Here is an 18,206-nt window from a genome sequence, read left to right as displayed (position 1 = left end):
CTTAGCTGTGGAGGGCAGTGTTACTGGCCCTCATATGTGGGATCCGAACCGGGGCCCTCTGGCATCCCAAGCGAGTTCTTAACCATCGCGCCACTCAGCCGGCCCCTCATCATTCACTCTTAAAAATGTTTTCTAGAAGTAATAGTGATGTGATGAACAATGAGGTGGAGAAGGGTGTGGAAATAAAGACGTTGTTGTCATAGGATCACTCATTGTTACATATCTTTAGAAATATGTGTATATTTGTAGTGCAGGAAATCCATTTCTAAACATGAATTTGTTACCTATGAAAAAGTCTTGGGGAAATGGGCTTATTTTAGAGAAATGGTGGGAAAGATGGCTAGAGTTTTAAAGTAAGTACAAATTCTGGAAAGTGATGAATGCCAAACGAAAAAATGGTTGCTTTAATCCCGAGGTCTGCAAACTATGACTCACAGGCCAAGTCTGGCCCACTGACTATTTTGTAAATAAAGTTTTATTGAGACACAGTGAGGCTCATTGGTTCAGGTATTGTCTGTGGGTGCTTTCTACCCTGTAAGGTTTTTGAGTCATTTCAACAGAGACCATATGGGCCACAAAACCCTTTATACATGACCCCTTACAGAAAAGAATTGGGTCCCTATGACAGACAGTATTGGAGGTTCCACACGAGGTAGAAGAATGCTGTGATGGAAACCACAAGAAGCTTAATCTGGCAGGAAGGTGTAAGATGGGCTGAAGCCGGGAGTGGTAGGGGCCCCTGCAGCATGCTTCTGCCACCAGGGTCTAAATGAAGGTGGCAGCAATAGAAATGGGAAGACGAGGGCAGGCGTGAGAGCTATTCCAAAGAAAAATAGAACCTGATCCCTGATTAGATAAGAGTGGAGCAAAAGAGAGGGTTCCAGGCCACCTTTGAGGCTCTGAGCTTGGGTTATTAGATACATGTTTGTGTCAGAACTGGAAGAAGAGGCTCTGATCTGGGGTGAGCTTCTGAGTTTAGTTTTAGATATTCTTGGTCCCGCAAGTGGGTAGAAATGCCCACCAAGTGTTGGCAATGTAGAGCTGGAACTTGAGAGATCAGTGATATGGTTAATTGCAATGTAGTCGGGAAAGGTGTGTTGTAATAATTTAGAGAGATTTAAAAAAATCATATACGTCTAATGTTAATTGTAATGACACCTGGCCCATGACAGCCCTCCAAAGAGATGGGCCCTTCCTAATGTTGTTACATGATAACTTTCTGGTGGGGCCAGCTGGGGGGCAGCCAGATTCTCTTCCAAAAACCAAAACCTGTGCTTTGTGTGCTCATGACTTTCTCCTCCTCCTCTCTCCTTTCTTCATCACGTTTTCTTCAGTGGAGTGTACATCAGGCATGCAGACCATAAAAAGAACACACTGCCATACGTAGAGGTTCCTGTGCATGCACTACAGTTACAAAATTATCCCCAGCCCCATTACTCACTTTACCGTAAATCAGCTTGTACATCAGGCTCTTAATAGATTTTCCAGTTTCACTTCATAGTTCAACCTTGATTCTTACTACTTCCCGTCAAATGCCACCCTTTATGTTTCTCCTCTCAGTTGCTTTGCTTGTGGAACAAATCAAGTCTTTTTTGCTTGGGTCACCCAGACGTGAGAAGGATTCTGTTCTTCCCACAACTCCCCAAATCTTGACTCAGCAGTTTGCATGGATTCTCCCCCAGAATTTTCCAGAACATCCCTGGACTCTCAGTCCTCAGGCTACTCCAGAGTTACTACTGCTTTGTTTTTCATGAAGTGTCTCCTTTCCAATGCTTCTTCCAACTTACTTGAATCCATCTCTCCCCAAATGTCCTTTTTACTGTTTGTCTCTTCTGTTGCCTCTCATTTGCTCCAATAGCTCTTAAATTGCTTCCGTTAGCCCCTAAATCTGATCTCCATATCTATTGGGTTGTCAGAAAAGTTATGATGTATTTTTTCTATGTTTTTCATTGCAAAAATGTGTCATGACTTTTCCAACAACGCAATAGTTCTTCCAACCCCACTCACAGGTTACCTTACTCCTCTAAACTTTTGCAAAACTCACACAAATATCTGTAACTGTTAGCATACCTACAATCTATTTAAATGTTGGCTGGTCCTTCAATAAAGGAGTGGGGAGTGAGACTAATAATTAATCAATCAGTATTTCAGCTCCCTGGGAGGGAATCACAGGATCAACTTTAGAAAAGTTTGTTGTTAAATAAATAGTGGTCTTATAATTCATTAAAATAACTGTCAATTTTTCCTACTGATTAGTATGTGTGAAGTTGATTACTATATATTTTCCCTGTCACCCCTTTGTGACATGCTCCTAGATGGTTTGACAGCTGGTGTGCTCCAGGGAGGTGGCGGATATAGCCTCATACCATTACTTTAGCCAGACACACAAGCTATTTCAGCTCTGACCTTTGTTCACTCACCCTTGACTTCTACATCAAGTGGCAAGGCTAGGCATTTCTTGTCCTTGCCTCTGTTCACATCCATCCAAAATGTATTGACAAGTCAATTCTACTGCTAAGAACAAACCAAGTTCACAGAATTGTTACAATGGAAGAAATGGATTCTTTACACAATAAGGGGGTCCCAATCTCATTATTAATATCAACAATCCCATTCTTTTACGTTTGTGTTTCCAAGCAGCATGTCTTACGAGAAAAGCCTGTTGTGTCCTGGTGAGGTTGACTATGCTCGCTTAATCTTAGATATCTTTCAGCAAAAATTAATTTATTAAAATATGAAAAAATACAAACAAAAACTTAAAGATTATATTCCCCCCACCGAGGCTCAAATGAAAAATGCATGCAAACTATTTTTATACCTTCTTTTTTTCTTTAAAATTGATTTAAAATGCCAGCTCATTCTTTTGGAAAGATGAAGATATGTTCTTTTAAAGACAAAGACTGGAAAGCAATATGGAAAATTTTTTTAAAGCTTTCTCCATTAAATTTGAAATGGTGTGGGAATGCAGATACTTTATTTTGCTTTCCATTATGATTTGGGAAATAAAAAAATAATAAGGGCCGGCCTAGGAGCACATTGATTAAGAGTTGGCTTGGGACGCTGGCTCTGAGCAGTAGGGCCCTGGTTCAGATCCCACATGCGGGCCAGTGGTGCTGCGCCCTCTACAACTAAGATGGTGAACAACAGCTCAACCTGGAGCTGGGCTGCCATGAGTTGCCAGTGATGGCTAGGCTGCAGTGGGGCTGGCCGGCAGCTGGCGTGCGCTTTTGTGAGCTGCTATGAGCGGCCGACCAATGGCCAGCAAGCGACTGCCTCACCTGGGAAGAGCGCAATGATAATACCAACATGGGCCAGTAAAGCCACGTCCTCCACAACTAGACTGAAGAACAAACAGGACAGCAACTTGGGCCAGCCGAGTGGCATGTTGGTTAAGAGTTGGCTTGGGACGCCAGCTCTGAGCAGCAGGGCCCCGGTCGGATCCTACATGAAGGCCAGTGACACTGCCCTCTACAGCTAAGATGGTGAACAACAGCTGGACCTGGAGCTGGGCTGCCATGAGTCCCGGGCGTCCGCGTAGGCTGCAGCCCCTGCTGCAGTGGGCTGCCGAGAGCTACTGTGAGTGGCTGGCAGCTGGAGTGAGCTGCCGTGAGCCGCTGTGAGTGGCCGTCCAATGGCCGGCAACTGACTGCCTCACCCGGGAAGAGTGCAATGATAATACCAACACAGGGGACTGGCTGAGTGGTGCGATGGTTAAGAACTGGCTTGGGACGCCAGAGGGCCCCCGTTCGGATCCCACATATGAGGGCCAGTGACACTGCCCTCTACAGCTAAGATGCTGAACAACAGCTCAACCTGGAGCTGGGGTGCCGTGAGTCACCGGCAACGGAATAGGCTGCAGCCCTTGTGGCAGTGGGTTGCCATGGGCTACCGTATGTAGCCAGCAGCCAGCGTGAGCGGCCGTCCAGAAGCTGGCGACTGATCTGCCTTGCCCGGGAAGAATGCAATGATGGTGCCAACTTGGGCCAGTGAAGCAACGTCCTCCACAACTAGACTGAAGAACAAAACAACAGCAACTTGTCTGTTCCCCTTCCCCTGATTCCCCACCACTGTTCCCATCCCCCCAATTCCCCAATAAAAAAAAATCTTAAAAAAAAATACCAACATGGGCCAGTGAAGCGATGCCTTCTACAACTAGACTGAAGAACCAAAGGACTGCAACTTGTCTGTTCCTCTTCCCAGATTCCCCAATGCTGTTCCCCTTCCCCAATTCCCCAATAAAATCTTTAAAATAAAATAAAAATAAAAAATAACAAATGAGGAAAAATAAAACTATGTTTTGATAATAATATAAAACTTGCCTCTAATTGGGGTTTTTCTTTTGTAATATATGGTTGTATAATAAGTATCAAAGTTGGTTTTCCTTTTAAAGGGAGAAGTTCAATAATTTATTTTTATTTATTAAAAATTTTTTAAACTACAGTTGGTATACAATATTATATTAATTTCAGGTGTACAATATGACTTGACATTTATATACCTTACAATGTGATCAACACAATAAGTGTAGTAATCATCTGTCACCATGCAAACTTATTACTATTGACTATATCCCCCTTTATCTTTTTCACCATTCCCCTTACCCCCCACCCCTTTCCCCTCTGGCAATCACCAGTCTGATCTCTATTTCTGTGAGTGTTTTTGTTTTGTTTGTTCGTTTTGTTTTTAGATCTACATATAAGTAAAACCATACAGTATTTGTCTTTCTCTGACTTATTGCACTTAGCATAACACCCTCTAGGTCTATCCATGTTGTTGCAAATGGCAAGATCTCATTTTTTACTGCTGACTAATATTCCATTGCATATATATATACCACATCTTCTTTATCCATTCATCTATTGATGGACACCTAGGTTGCTTCCATATCTTGGCTATTTTAAATAATGCTGCAGAGAACATATATCTTTTTGGATTAGTGTTTTACATCTTCTTTGGATAAACACCCAAAAGTGGAATTGCTGGGTCATAAGGCAGCTCTATTTTTAGTTTTCTGAGGAATCTCCATACTGTTTTCCATAATGGCTGCACCAATTTATAGTCCAACAACAGTGCACAAACATTCCCTTTTAACCACATTCTCGCCAACCCGTTATTTGTTGATGTTATTTGATAATAGCCATTTTGACAGGTGTGAGGTGGTATCTCATTGTGGTTTTTATTTGCATTTCCCTGATGATTAATGATATTGAGCAAGTTTACATATGTCTATCGGCCATCTGCATGTCTTCTTTGGAGAAATGTCTCTTGATGTCCTTTGCCCTTTTTTTGATCGGATTGTTTATATTTTTGTTATTGAGTTGTATGAGTTCAATAATTTAAATAATGCTACAGGTGGACAGTAGTTGGTGACAAGTGTAATGGATTTAGTTGTTGGATCTTAACTTATTTGCCCCCAATTAATATTCTAACAGAAATTAACTTATTAGTTTATAAGACTAAAAAAATTTCCAAATGATAGTATTGTAATTAAAAACGTGAAGAGCTGGCAAGTGTTTTGTCAGGTTCAACTAACTCCAATAGTTAGCACATCTAATTATACATGCAGTCTATATTTATATCTGAAACGCTATAAATAGTTATAATCAGGAAAATATCTTATTGATCTAGCAGCCTGGTCTTCCTCACACTCCTTCAGCGGGTGACCAGGGTCCGTATCCAGCACCTGCCCCCTTCCCCCCTTCTAAAGCCCTATCAGCAATTGTGCACCTGTTTTTCTTCTGTGCACTTTCTTTAATTCCAAGAGTCACATTCAATATAAGAAATAATAGATCCCTGCTACACTTGACCCACTTTTCCTCACCGTAACATCTTGCAAGATCACAGCTAGGTTACTGAGGTGACACAGACCACCGTCTAGACGAGATTTGTCGGGTTTCACGGCACTCGTTTGTGTGTGTATTCAGCTGCTGCACTTTCTACAGCAAAGTCTTCTGCATCTGACATGTTTCGGCAGAATAGACCCCTAGCATCTTACAGGGCCCCTGGTTCTCAAAGCCCCGGAGTGTCCTGCACTCTGGAGGACACGCTCGGGACCCCGGGAAAGGAAAGAACCAGGAAAGAAAGGAAAGAACTAGTTCCTCGGAGTCTCCCCTCTCACCCTCAGGACTCAAAACCCGTGGCGGCGACCCTCAGCGAGACCAGAGGAACGGGGCGGGGCCAGGGCGGAGTCGGCGCTCGGGGGCGGGGCCGGGACGGAGTCTGGATGTGGGCGGAGTCGGAGGCCGCGCTAACGGTCGTGCGGCGGTCCTTAGGCGGTGTTCGCTGCGCACCTGGGCTGTGGGCTGAAGGTTCTGTGGAGAAGCTGCGGGCGCGGGCCGGGTAGGCCGGCGAGGCGGCGGGGGCCTGTGCGCGGTGGGCCACCCTTCAGGAGTTAGGAGCGCTTAGGGACAGCCGAGCGCTCCCGGGAGCGGCCGGCGCTGACGGCTGAGGTGAAGGCCCCGCCCTGTAGCGGCGGCGGAGGGCGGGCAGCAGGCTCCAGGCCGCTTCTGAGGGCGGGGCTCCGGGCCGCGAAGTCCGCGAAGGAGACGGCCTCCCTACTGGCTGCCGCGGGCCTGGCGGGGTCGCGAAGGCGAGGCCCGGCCCAGAGCTCGGCCTGCCCTCTGCTCGCCCGTGGTCCCGCGGACTGGGGTGTGTGGGACCCGGCGGCTGTGAAGTGGACCGACGGAGGTCTCCCACAGTCTAAATCCGAGGGGACAGTGTCCCATCGAATATAGGTGTCGCGTGGAACCGTGTGGAACGCGTCCGTGCACGTAGAATGAATGTGCGCCACCAAAAGCGTCTGTGTCGTCAACGCAGAATAGAACACGTTCCGCACGGACTCCAGATACTGTTACCGGTGACGTTAGGGTTCAGTCTCGGGCTTGGACATTCTGTGGGTTTGACAAATGCGTCAGGACACGTGTGCACGGTGACAGGACCCCTAGAAACCCCAGCTCGCGTCACCCACCCCTCCCTCCCCGCTCCCCGCACCCCTGGCAACCCCGGGTCTCCTGCGGGCTCCACAGTTTTGCCTTTCCCAGGATGTCACAGAGTTGGGAATCATCAGAATACATTTTCAGACGGCGACTGAACAAACAGGGAGACAGTCTCATGTCACCGCAGGGTTTTCGAGGGACCGCTGTGTTAGATCCCTGTCTTAAAGTTGTTGAGCGGGGCGGGGAAGGGGTGTGTGTGTGTGTCACCTATAAAGTGCAAACGTGAGGAGGGCATGAAAGGATAAACTTTAGGACATGGTGTTTGAATGCAAAGATTGCAGTTTTCCTTTTTTTTTTCTTTTAAAGCAGCGTTTAGTTAGAAAATTTGAAACTACGTTGGAAGATTACTAATAAGGGTTCTTCTGACTCTGTGATGCAGAGCTCTCCGGTGTGATGGCTAGAAAGCCAATTTTCTAATGGACACCCCAGAGTGTCTAGGAAGTCAGCTAGAATTTCATAATGCAAAGCTTGCCGAGTTCCTATTGAAAGAGCAGGAGTAAAAATGACCTTTTTAAATTGGAAGTATAGAGATAGTTGAACGGAACTCTTCCCCTCTATGAGAGAAAATGACCAATTTTACCAAAGTTTGTCCCCAAATCTGTGGTGTGTGATGAGAGATTGGGGAGATTTCCATGGGTAGAAATGACGACAGAAGGAGGACTTCTTTGCAGTAGCCTCAGCCCACACTGGTCTATAGAATAAAATAAGAAAGTTATGGGAATATCATCACAGCTCCTTGGAAGCTCCACTTGTCTAGAATAGCAAGATATAAACTGTACTTGTTCCCATAATTTATATACTTGGTATAAATGTAAAAGCAGTTAACTAAAATTCTATCTAAAAAGATAATTGTAGCAATATTATCCTCAAGTTACAAGTTAAAATCAGATTGATTTTAGAACTCATTCATTTAGTCAATGAATAACTGGCAGTTACTATGCATGAGGCACTAAACTAGGCACTGTAGGACACAATAGGGGACAAGATAAGGGATGGCTCTGTCATTCATGGAGCCGACATTCTGATGATGAATTTGGGGAAATAGAGGCTGGGGGATACTTGAGGTAGGGTTGTAGGAAAGGATCCTCTTTGATACCTGAAGAATGCTGAGGATCCTGTCTTGGGAATCTGATGGTGAGATTGGGGATGGTGTTCAAGGAGAGGGAACTGCATATGCCAAGGCCCCAGGTCCCACTTGAGGGAAGGAGAGCAGCCAGGGGACTGGAGAGCCGTTATCTAGGGGGGAGTGATATGACATGAAGAAGAGACAGCAGAGGCAAAATCAGATGGGAATTACAAGACCGTAGCAAGGAGTTGGGATTTAATTTAGTGTGCAATTGGAAGAGTTTTAAGCAAGGGAGAGACGATCTAAGTTTGTAAATAATTCTCAGTCATGTGAAGAAGAGATGGAGGAAGCAAAAATGGGAGCAGAGAATGGTAAGGACAGAGAGATGGGGGGAAGTGATCAGATTCAAGAAATAATTAGGAGGGAGAATTGGCAGGACTTGGTGAGGACTGTTTTGGATCTGGGCAGTCAAGGAGAGGAGGTGTTGATGATGACACTGAGCTCTGGGCCAGATAGGAGACCGCCTTTCAAAAGTGGGAGGAGGGCTCGAGCTCAGGGAGGGGAATTTGGGAGACCTGGGTGGGGGCCCTGTCTGAGATCATCATAGTGTATCTAATGTCTGTAGTATAGGGCCAGCCTCATAGCAGGCACTCCACAACTAGTACCTGTGACATTGCCGCCATGTTACCTTAACTGGATTAGTTCCACCACCATCACCTCTTCCCCTCCACCTTGTTAGGGACCTGGATCAGTGGCCTTGAGGCTATGCACATCTGGCCCTCTCTTTTCATTGCTCCTCCCTGAGGCTTTGGTTAGGTGACCAGCCTCAGCTTTACCCTGTCCCGATTCGGTCCTGATACATATCGGACACTCAACCCACATGTGTTGAATGACTAAACTAGGTCTAAACCAGGTGATTGCAGTACTGTAGGTGAGGACTGACTGAGTCTTGAGCTGAGGAGATGACATTGGAGATGGAGAAAGGGAAACATATTTAAAATATATTTGGAAAGTAGAAGGACAGTAGTTGCTGATGAATGATATAATCTCGTATTACCATAGTGAGTACTTTATTTCATGTTAACTTTGTCAAAATGACCACCAGGGAGAGAAGCAAGTTGTTATTTTTTTGTGGACAGACACTATATATTTTTAATATTAGTGGAAATTGAAGGAACTTCAAAGAGTTCGTGTGATATCACATAAGTCAGTGATCAAACCACTAAGAGACATTAAGGGGTAAAAATTTGGAGAAGTCATTTAGTATGTAGATGGGTAGTGTTTTTACACAAAATCCAGCTACTGACTAGCTCATCCCCGCCAATCTCAAGTGTCTGGCACTTTCCAGACTCTCAGTTAATGCTTGTTGAGTGGATGGCTAAATGAATGAATCTGTCTAGGTTTGGCAAGTATTTCAGAGACTGAAATTGTATACTGAGCCAGATCAGATCAGACCAAAGAATGAGTGGGAAACGTAACACTGCTTAATTCCTAGTTGTTTTTTCTGGCACCAAAAGGCCTTGAATGCAGAAATTGTTACATTGGATAAGAATGAAAAGCAGTGTTCTTATCTGTTGAGAGTCTGTGAACTTCTAGGCACTTTATGTATATTATTTATAATTTTCACAACAACCCTCCCTATAGGGTAGATATACATAATCCACATTTTATGGAGGAGGAAATTCAAGCTCAGTGATTATAAATTAGTGGCACTGGAATTCAAAATCATGTTTGACTAACTTCACAGGCTCCCTGAAATGCATGTGTTAAGAGCATGTCTTGAAAACAAAGCCTGTAGGTGAGAGCATTTACAGTTAAAGAGGCCAGGTATTATGACGTGAAGTCGAATAAATCTGCTAGTTTGGTGTAGCTGACACATGTTACTACACTAAAACCTTTTATAGAGATAATACTGATAGACAAGCCACCATATCATTCATTTGATATTTATTGAGTGGTTCTCATGTGCAAGATAGCATTGAAATACACACATAAAAATATGTTAGACACCATCTCTGCCCCCATGAAGCTTACCATCTAGAAGTGAGGTTAAAGTCACACTACCTATCCTCACACACAGTGTAACCAAATGCATGATTTGAGGTATTTACAATAGAGGTTTGCTATATTTTAAAAAGTAGGCTTTATGCTAATATTTAAGTCCACAGATATCCCATTGAATCATCTTTCATCTGAAACTCTAAATTTGTAGGGTGCTCAAAAGTTGTTAAATTTTCCCATTTTTGGAAAGTGAAGTTAAAAGTGGGAACCTAACTATGCCATTCAAAACTATAAAAGAACATTTTGAACCATGTTTTTTATAAGTTGAATCTGTATTAACTTATATTTCACTGTTGTAATAAAACCTTTTCCCAAAGAATGAGTAAAATATCCAGTGCTTTCCTAAATAAATTTTTTTTAATCTTGGAATTTTTCATGGTTGATTTCAGTTATTTAATTTATGCATCTAAATTATATTTTCTAAAATGCAGATAAAAGTATGGCAAACTTCTTTGCATCAAAGACCGTCACTGCACTTTCAGATCTGCATCCAAATATGGCTAATCTGGTAGGTTTCAATGATATAGTGGTTTGGTTGTTCTGTAATGAAATTTTGTGTGGTTATATTACATTATGTCAACATTATTGATTTTTTTTGACACGTTTGTATAATTGACAAATATACAGGTACTTGTTGCATTAGTATAATTGCTGGATATTAAGTACCCCTGAACTTCTTTGTATTTATGCTGGCTAAATGAAAATTAGTCTCTCTTTTATTTTTAAATTTTTATTGAGGAACAGCTAGGCTCATTGGTTACACATTGCTTTCATGCTACAATGGCATTGTTGACTCTTTTAAGGAGGGCGCAGCTCACAGTGGCCCATGCAGGGATCAAACTGGCAACCTTGGTGCTATCAGCACCACACTCTAACCAACTGAGCTAACTGGTCACCCCTAGTCTCTTATTTGTCTATACAGTAGGAGATTGTAGGTATGACTAGCAATTGTTCAAAATGATCCAAAGTTTATTTGTATTATTTAAATTAAATATTTAATAACCACTCAAATTTAGCATTATAAAATTAAAACATTTTTGTTCAGCAGTTTTTATTCTCTAATCAAATTATCCAAGTTATAGACTTAAATACTTGCTGTTATTCTGCTTTTATGACATAAAGGTATACAACAGGTGTATTTCTGAAATTCATGTTTATGGGAGGAGCTATGGGGGAATTCAATAATTTCAAATATACTGAGACTGTTACTTATTTAAAAGAAATATAGGTGGAATCATCTAATAAGGTGAGGAACTTACTGTAAAGCAATTATACTCCCTTACCTTACCTGCTTCTGAGCAGTCTGAGTAGTTTGGCATTTGCAAGTCAGATTTTAAAAAATAGGATATATTTATGTGTAACATTAATAATTTGCAACTCTAAAAGTTTATTAATGTTTAAAATAATTATTGGTGTTATAGTTTATCTTGAAAGGTAAAGTATTTGCTAATTGCCTTTTCAGTTAGAAAGTTTTACAATATTTACATTAGTTGTGTTTTCCCAACAAAATTCAATGAGATCTGCATGCATATGGAATTTAAGAAATAATAGCAGTGTGTCTAAGTGTAATAAAACTAGCTATTAGCCCAGCTAGGATATGGCATGTTAAAAGCTTGAGTGTATTTTAAATGTAACAGATTATTACAAGGTTAAAATCAGTTGCTAGAATTAATATAAGTTTAGGTTTATTCTTTCAGAAAAAGGTGATTATTTTTATTTCTTAAAGCACTTTTTAAATATTTAATCTTTCTTTGGTAGTCACCAAAGAGAATATTAAAATTTTAAGGAGATGTTAATATCTTTAAGATTTAAGATCTAGGACTTGAGAGCTTAGATTTATTAGCAGCAATATACAAGTTTTGTTGCAATCTAATTTATATTACTGTCCAGCATGTTTGGATTAAGAAGCTAAGCAATTTTATGTGGATTGTTAGAAAATCTTATATAAAAGAAAGCTTTGAAGACCATGGCAAATTAAATTGCTTTATACATGTGCTTTGAATGAATTCAGTAAGGATTGATAGGATAGGGCAGTTACTGTGCTCCACCTAGTGATTGAAAATAAAGTAGAAACATACTAAGTATTAAATGATTATATTTGTAATAGCAGTTAACTGTCTTATTACTTTGTACTATTCCTTGTGGAATTGAACATTTATGAAGTTCTTTTAGATGTTTGTCTGGAATAAATACATTTAAATGGTTCCTCATCCAATATGTTTGTTAGAGCCAGTAAAATATAACAAGTCCATGAAATTAAATTTACCATCTACATCTGTGTTTAATATTCATCCTCTGTAACCTTTTTGTTTTTCAGAAAATAATCGGTATAGTTATTTGGAAAACAGATGTTAAAGGCTTTCCAGACAGAAAAAGCTGAGTTCTGTTTAACTCTTTGCTTCATTTTTCATCAATCGTAGCTTATTACTACAACAAAATATATTTAAGTGATTAAATTTCTCATGCCTGTTTAACTCCTTAAGAGCAATGGCCGTGTTCTTTATTGTATGGTAAAGTACTCAGTTTAAAGCTATATGTGTGAGGACATTAAAATCATTTTTTATGATTTTATTTGATGTTTCTCAAACATAATTTTAAAGACTTGTTATATAATGCCAAAATAGCTTGTTAAATTGGTCAACTCATTAATGTGTATCAATGTGTATTTATTGAGTACCTTTACTGTGTAAAGCATAAAGGTAACAGAGGGCAATTACAGTCTCCTGTCATTTTCAGATGTCATAGTGTCTGAGAGTATGGATTTGGAGCTAGATTAACTGAGGTCACTCAGTCACTGAGTGATCTCAAATCTGTCCCATGTACAGCTGTGAAATCAGGATAAGTAGAGTTGGTGTGAGAATTAAATGAGTTCATACCTGTAAGGGTGTGTAACCCATAGTAAGAACTCAATGTTAATTGTCACTTTCAGCCTAAGAGATACAGGTACACAAGTAAATCTCAAATAAGACTGAAAGTGATAAGGAGGAAAGTTTTCCAGCAGAGTTATGTCATGATAGAGTAGTGTGGAAGGAGAGAAATATGACAACAGTATCTACATATTTACTCAAGCAACCAGACAATTCAGTGAAAAAAAATTCATCTTTCATTTGTGGAAAATACAGTTTATTTTGGCTTTAGTCGTTCTTATTGAATTGGTTGAACTGTGCAAGAGTTTTAGGACTATGGAAACATAATCCAAGACTTAAGTTGGATTTTTAAAATCAACTCACCTTCAAACTTTTGTAGTTGGCATGCAAAGATACAATATAGAATGTGAAAAGTAGCAACTCACTACTATTAGCTTTTAAAATGTCAGTGGTGTTTATTAAAGCTTATAGTATAAGTGCTTATACTACTTGAGGGAATCAGAGCTCTACTCAGCCAACCAATAATTTTGGCAGAAGAAGACATTTTGTATGACTCACTTGAGTAATTGTGACTGTGTTATTTGTCTCAAGATATAGTGATAGGTATTTTAATTTTATTTCATATAATATTCTGTTATTATTTTTGAGGTAAATAGCAAAGACTTCATCTCCCACCCATACTCGTTTGTGTCTTCACTTTACTTCATCATAATTAATTGGAAGTACCATTTGAATGGTTTGAGAAAGTCTATATATCTGTTTTCTTTCTTCTTTTTTTAATTAAATTTTATTGGGGAAAAGTGTGTTTTCCAGGACCCATCAGCTCCAAGTCAAGTAGTTGTTTCAATCTAATTGTGGAGGGCGCAACTCAGTGGCCCATGTGGGGATCGAACCGGCAGCCTTGGTGTTATGAGCACCGCGCTCTAACCAACTGAGCTAACCAGAGGCCCCTATATGTCTGTTTTCTAAGCTCTAAAAGGAATAACTTAAAGTATATGAATTAGAAAAAAGTCATTCAAATATTTGCTAAAATGACAGCAATGAAATACATTTTCCACCTATTAGGCTGTGAGGGTAGGGGACCACATCTGTAGTGTTTGATGACTTTTTATGATTACATGTATTCCTTTTTTTGAGAAAGTATGCTTACTGACTTTAGAAAACATTATACAAATAATATATAAAATATAATTAATAATTTTTTATTAAAAATTCAAGCTGTACAGAAGGTCATAGAATTGAAAAGTAAAATTCCTCATTTAACCCCCAACTCTTCCCATCCCAGTCTCCACCCCAAAGGTAAACACTAATTACAGTTCAGTAGATATCTATAATTTGTATATATATGTTAGGTTGTATTACCTTTTTAATTAGCAAAAACAGTAGAAATTTTATTTTGGAAAAAAAATGTACTTGCTGACCCCTAGTGGTACCATTTAGTAGCACACATTTATTTGTTTTCAAATAATTTAGATCTGAATTAGACTTAGGTTAAAACAGTAAGAGAGAAATGGAGAACCTAAGCTAACATCTGGATGGTTCAAGCCTATGTGTCATTTCCCTTCAAATAACAGATAACTGGAGAAAGGGAACAGAGGGGTCAATAGTGAGGTGACTATCTACTCTGGCAGCACTGAAATTCATAAAAGCATAACATTACAGAATTTATATCAAATAATATTTTAAGTATGTGTTTGAGAATTTTTATTACCATAATAATATTTGTTCAAAGCTATAATTAGACATTTCAATTGAAAAATAAAAGTATTGTTTTTCCCTTAGATATTGGGTCAGAAAGGTACACTTTCAGTTTTACCATTCGCGATTCACCCTCCCATTTTGTAAATGCAACATCCTGGGGCAACGGAGATTACATCAGGTCACTTTCCAGCAGCTTTAGGGTTGGTGATTGTGGTAAGTTGGCACTGATTCTTAGACCATTTCTATTATAGTATTATTCCTGTGATATGTATGTGGTAACTAAACTGAGGGTGTCAAAGCGAAATGCAGTAGTTCCCTTATCCGCAGGGGATAAGTCCCAACACCTGAGTGGATGGATGCATGAAACTACAGATAGCACCAAACCATATCTATATCTATATCTATATCTATATCTATATCTATATCTATATCTATCTCTATCTCTATCTCTATCTCTATCTATCTATCTATATCTATCTATATCTATATCTATCTATCCATCCATGTTTTTCCCTATACACACATGCCTATGATAAAGTTTAATTTATAAATTAGATACAATAAGATTAACAACAGTAACTAATAATAAAATAGAACAATTATAACAATATACTATAATAAAAATTGTGTGAATGTGGTCTCTCTCTGTCTTTCAAAATATCTGATAACTGATCCGGTAATAGAGACAGCCACTAGGTGACTAATAGGTGGGTAGCATGTACATCCTGGATATGCTGGATGAAGGAATGATTGACATCCCAGGAGGGAGGGAGTGGATGGCTCAAGATTTCATCATGCTACGCAGAAGCAGCAAACAATTTAAAACTTATTGTTTACTTCTGGGATTTTTCACTTTACTATTTTTAGACTTTGGGTGACTGCTGGCAAGCAAAACCATGGATAAGGGGAGACGACTATAAGACACAATTCATAATTCTCAAGAAACTTATCAGAAAAAAGTCAAGTGTTAAAAACATAATAGAAGACATTCCGCATTATTACTTGCAACATACAAACACGATAGTCACATATTTTTACTGGGTAGCTTTATGGTCTTTGGTTTATTTCATATTTCAGTTTACATCAAATCAATCCCTATTGTTGCTATAATCATTTAACATAATAGGGCTGTTAAATAGATTTTGATAAAAGATGATATTTGAATTTTTAATGGTTTTAAGAAACTTTACTTTTAGTTTAAAATACCAAATATTTTGCATCTTTCCCCACCCCAATATCCCTCTGACAGTGTAGTATAGCAAAAAGAACAAGGACTTTGAAAACAGATCCTAGCTCCAACATTTGTTCACTATGTGGCTTTGAGAAAATTTCTTAATTTTGTTGGGCCTTAACTACAAATTGATACCCTGTAGGTTCTTGTGAATGTTAAACAAGATAGTGTACCTAGTATATAGAACTTAGTCACTCAATAGATGACGGCTCTAGCCTCATACAAGCAACAGGAAAGCACGTATACCAGAGATTTCATGGTAGAAAAAAAAAGGGAAAGAGTAAAGCAGATAATTCAACTACTCCTCTCCAATACTGCAGCATCAAGCAGCCTACTACCCATACCAGTTATTTAGTACCTAATCATATATTGCCTTGTATTATTAACTTTCAGGATTATATGTAGTATTTCTCTAATTAAATAATAAGGTAATTGAACATATAGACTTGAAGGCAGAAAACTTTGCAGACTTCACAGGGCCTGGTACAGTTAGAAACATTCCTTGGATAAATGCCAGGACATTAGTTATATAGTTATATAGAGCTAAAGATAGATTTTGGTATTAAATATATGTTGATGGTTGTTGTGAGGATGAATGAGATAAGGGATTTTCAAAAGCATAAGATTGACGGTTATAAATCTAAACAAGGCTTTAGTGTGGTAGAGTGAAAAGATTACAAATTTTTGAATCAGAACAATTCTAATTCCAGCTCTAGTACTTTCTAGATATAAAATCTCCAGAAAGTTATTTAACCTCTGTGAGCTTCAATCTCTTCATTTGTAGAAAGGAAATAGTTGTGTGAGTAGTTAGCAAAATACAGCGTAAAAAGGTCTAACATAGACCAAGGAGATAGAAACCCTAAAGTGTAAGTCATGGCTTATTAAGTTGTGGAGCTCAAATCAGGACCCAACTGTGAATTGGGTGTTTGTTTTATAGAAGGGCATGTTGTAATCAAATCAAATGTTAAGTGTAACTAATCAATAAAGTAATATTAATGTTGGTCATATATTGGGATTTGAAAACAAAGCATAAGAAATGTCATCTGGGATCAAACTGATGGTTATCCCCCAAGATTCCATTTCTCACAGTGACACAAGAAAATGATTGGTAAGGGTATATAACACCAACTCAGAAATCAGAAATAACATTGTAATGCTTATTATGTACACTTGCTTTTTATTTATCCTGTTACTTTTTTTGTAATAGCATCATACTTTTCCCTCTGTTTTAGTGATAATTGAAAATCCCCTGATTCAAAGAAAGGAATTTGAAAGAGAAGAAAAATTCAGCCCTGCAACTCCTAGGTAAATATCTAGCACAGAGATCAACAAGCTTTGTGTTAGAATGATCATTACTAATGAGTTTTTATGCGTCAGATTAGCAGAGAGCTAACTAAAGGTATATACATACTTCAGTTTAAAATTAGAACTTTAATTCTTCCTCACAATATTTATTTCTGATTATGAAATAATTTACTTTGATATAAGATCACATGAAAAAATGGCTTTGTTTTTAGTACTTTGATTCTCAGTCTTAGATTTACAAAAATTTGACTCTCCTCACACTAAAGCTGAACAATGAGAAGAAAAGATAAACCTTGAAAGTTACACATATATATATTTTCATGTCAAGGTATAGCTCTATTCACATACCTTACTAAGTTTAGGTTCCCTGGAAGCAGAGCCTGGAGGAGGATTTTTGTGTGAATGATTTATTGAAGGCGAGCTCTCAAGAGCAGCCTGTAAAATAGGGTGGGGGTTGGGGGAAAGCTGAGCAAAGAGGCAGGTTCAGCTGAACAGTCTCAGCCTGACTCAGGAGGGAGCTCTGAGGCATGAGTGGCACCTCAGGGAGGGACCCACTTAAAGAAGGGGGCTGGGATTTTGTACACTGTATTCACAAGTCATTGGCTGCAGTCTGTAAGTTCTATAACTTAATTTGTGTTTGGAGAGTAGTAACCAGTTGGCTACTCCTGGGTGGTGAGGGAATAGGGTTATTCCCCTTCAAAGGCATTTCTGGCTGAGAGCAAATCTGGAGAGAAGAGTGAAGCTGGTGAAGACTCTGAGTAGGGCACAATGGGCTCTACTACACCCCCCCCCCACACGCCCATCTTGACCCCTTCCCACTGTTTTTCTGACCTCATCTTATACCAGACTCAAGTCTCGTTTCTTCGCAGCCACACTGAACTCCTTTTCACTTGGTGAGCACCCTGGGCTCATTCTGCACTAACAGCTTCTGCACATGCACTTCCCTCTTTTCCCATCTGCTTTGAATATATATATATATA

General features: G+C 39.6%; 1 protein-coding gene across 6 annotated transcripts in view; it reads left to right on the top strand.

Annotated features, from left to right (window-relative positions):
* The window catches only part of MEIOB (meiosis specific with OB-fold), a 42,085-nt gene that overhangs the window by 9,595 nt on the left and 14,284 nt on the right, over nt 1-18,206 (top strand). For 3 of the 6 annotated variants that reach the window (XM_019648747.1, XM_019648743.1, XM_019648748.1), the window contains exons 1-5: nt 6,252-6,339; nt 10,554-10,630; nt 12,440-12,497; nt 14,772-14,903; nt 17,154-17,226. In XM_019648747.1, coding sequence (XP_019504292.1) covers nt 10,562-10,630; nt 12,440-12,497; nt 14,772-14,903; nt 17,154-17,226 — 332 coding nt within the window. In that variant the 5' untranslated portion in view covers nt 6,252-6,339; nt 10,554-10,561. Of the gene's footprint in view, nt 1-6,251; nt 6,450-6,473; nt 6,857-10,553; nt 10,631-12,439; nt 12,498-14,771; nt 14,904-17,153; nt 17,227-18,206 lie in introns of those variants that run through there. The other 3 variants (XM_019648744.1, XM_019648746.1, XM_019648745.1) reach the window with 3 other exon arrangements.

This window comes from Hipposideros armiger, unplaced genomic scaffold, assembly GCF_001890085.2.
Source record: "Hipposideros armiger isolate ML-2016 unplaced genomic scaffold, ASM189008v1 scaffold_126, whole genome shotgun sequence".
NCBI classification, from domain to species: domain Eukaryota; kingdom Metazoa; phylum Chordata; class Mammalia; order Chiroptera; family Hipposideridae; genus Hipposideros; species Hipposideros armiger.
Note: the sequence above shows the minus strand (reverse complement) of the source record. Positions and strands in the feature narration are given on the sequence as shown.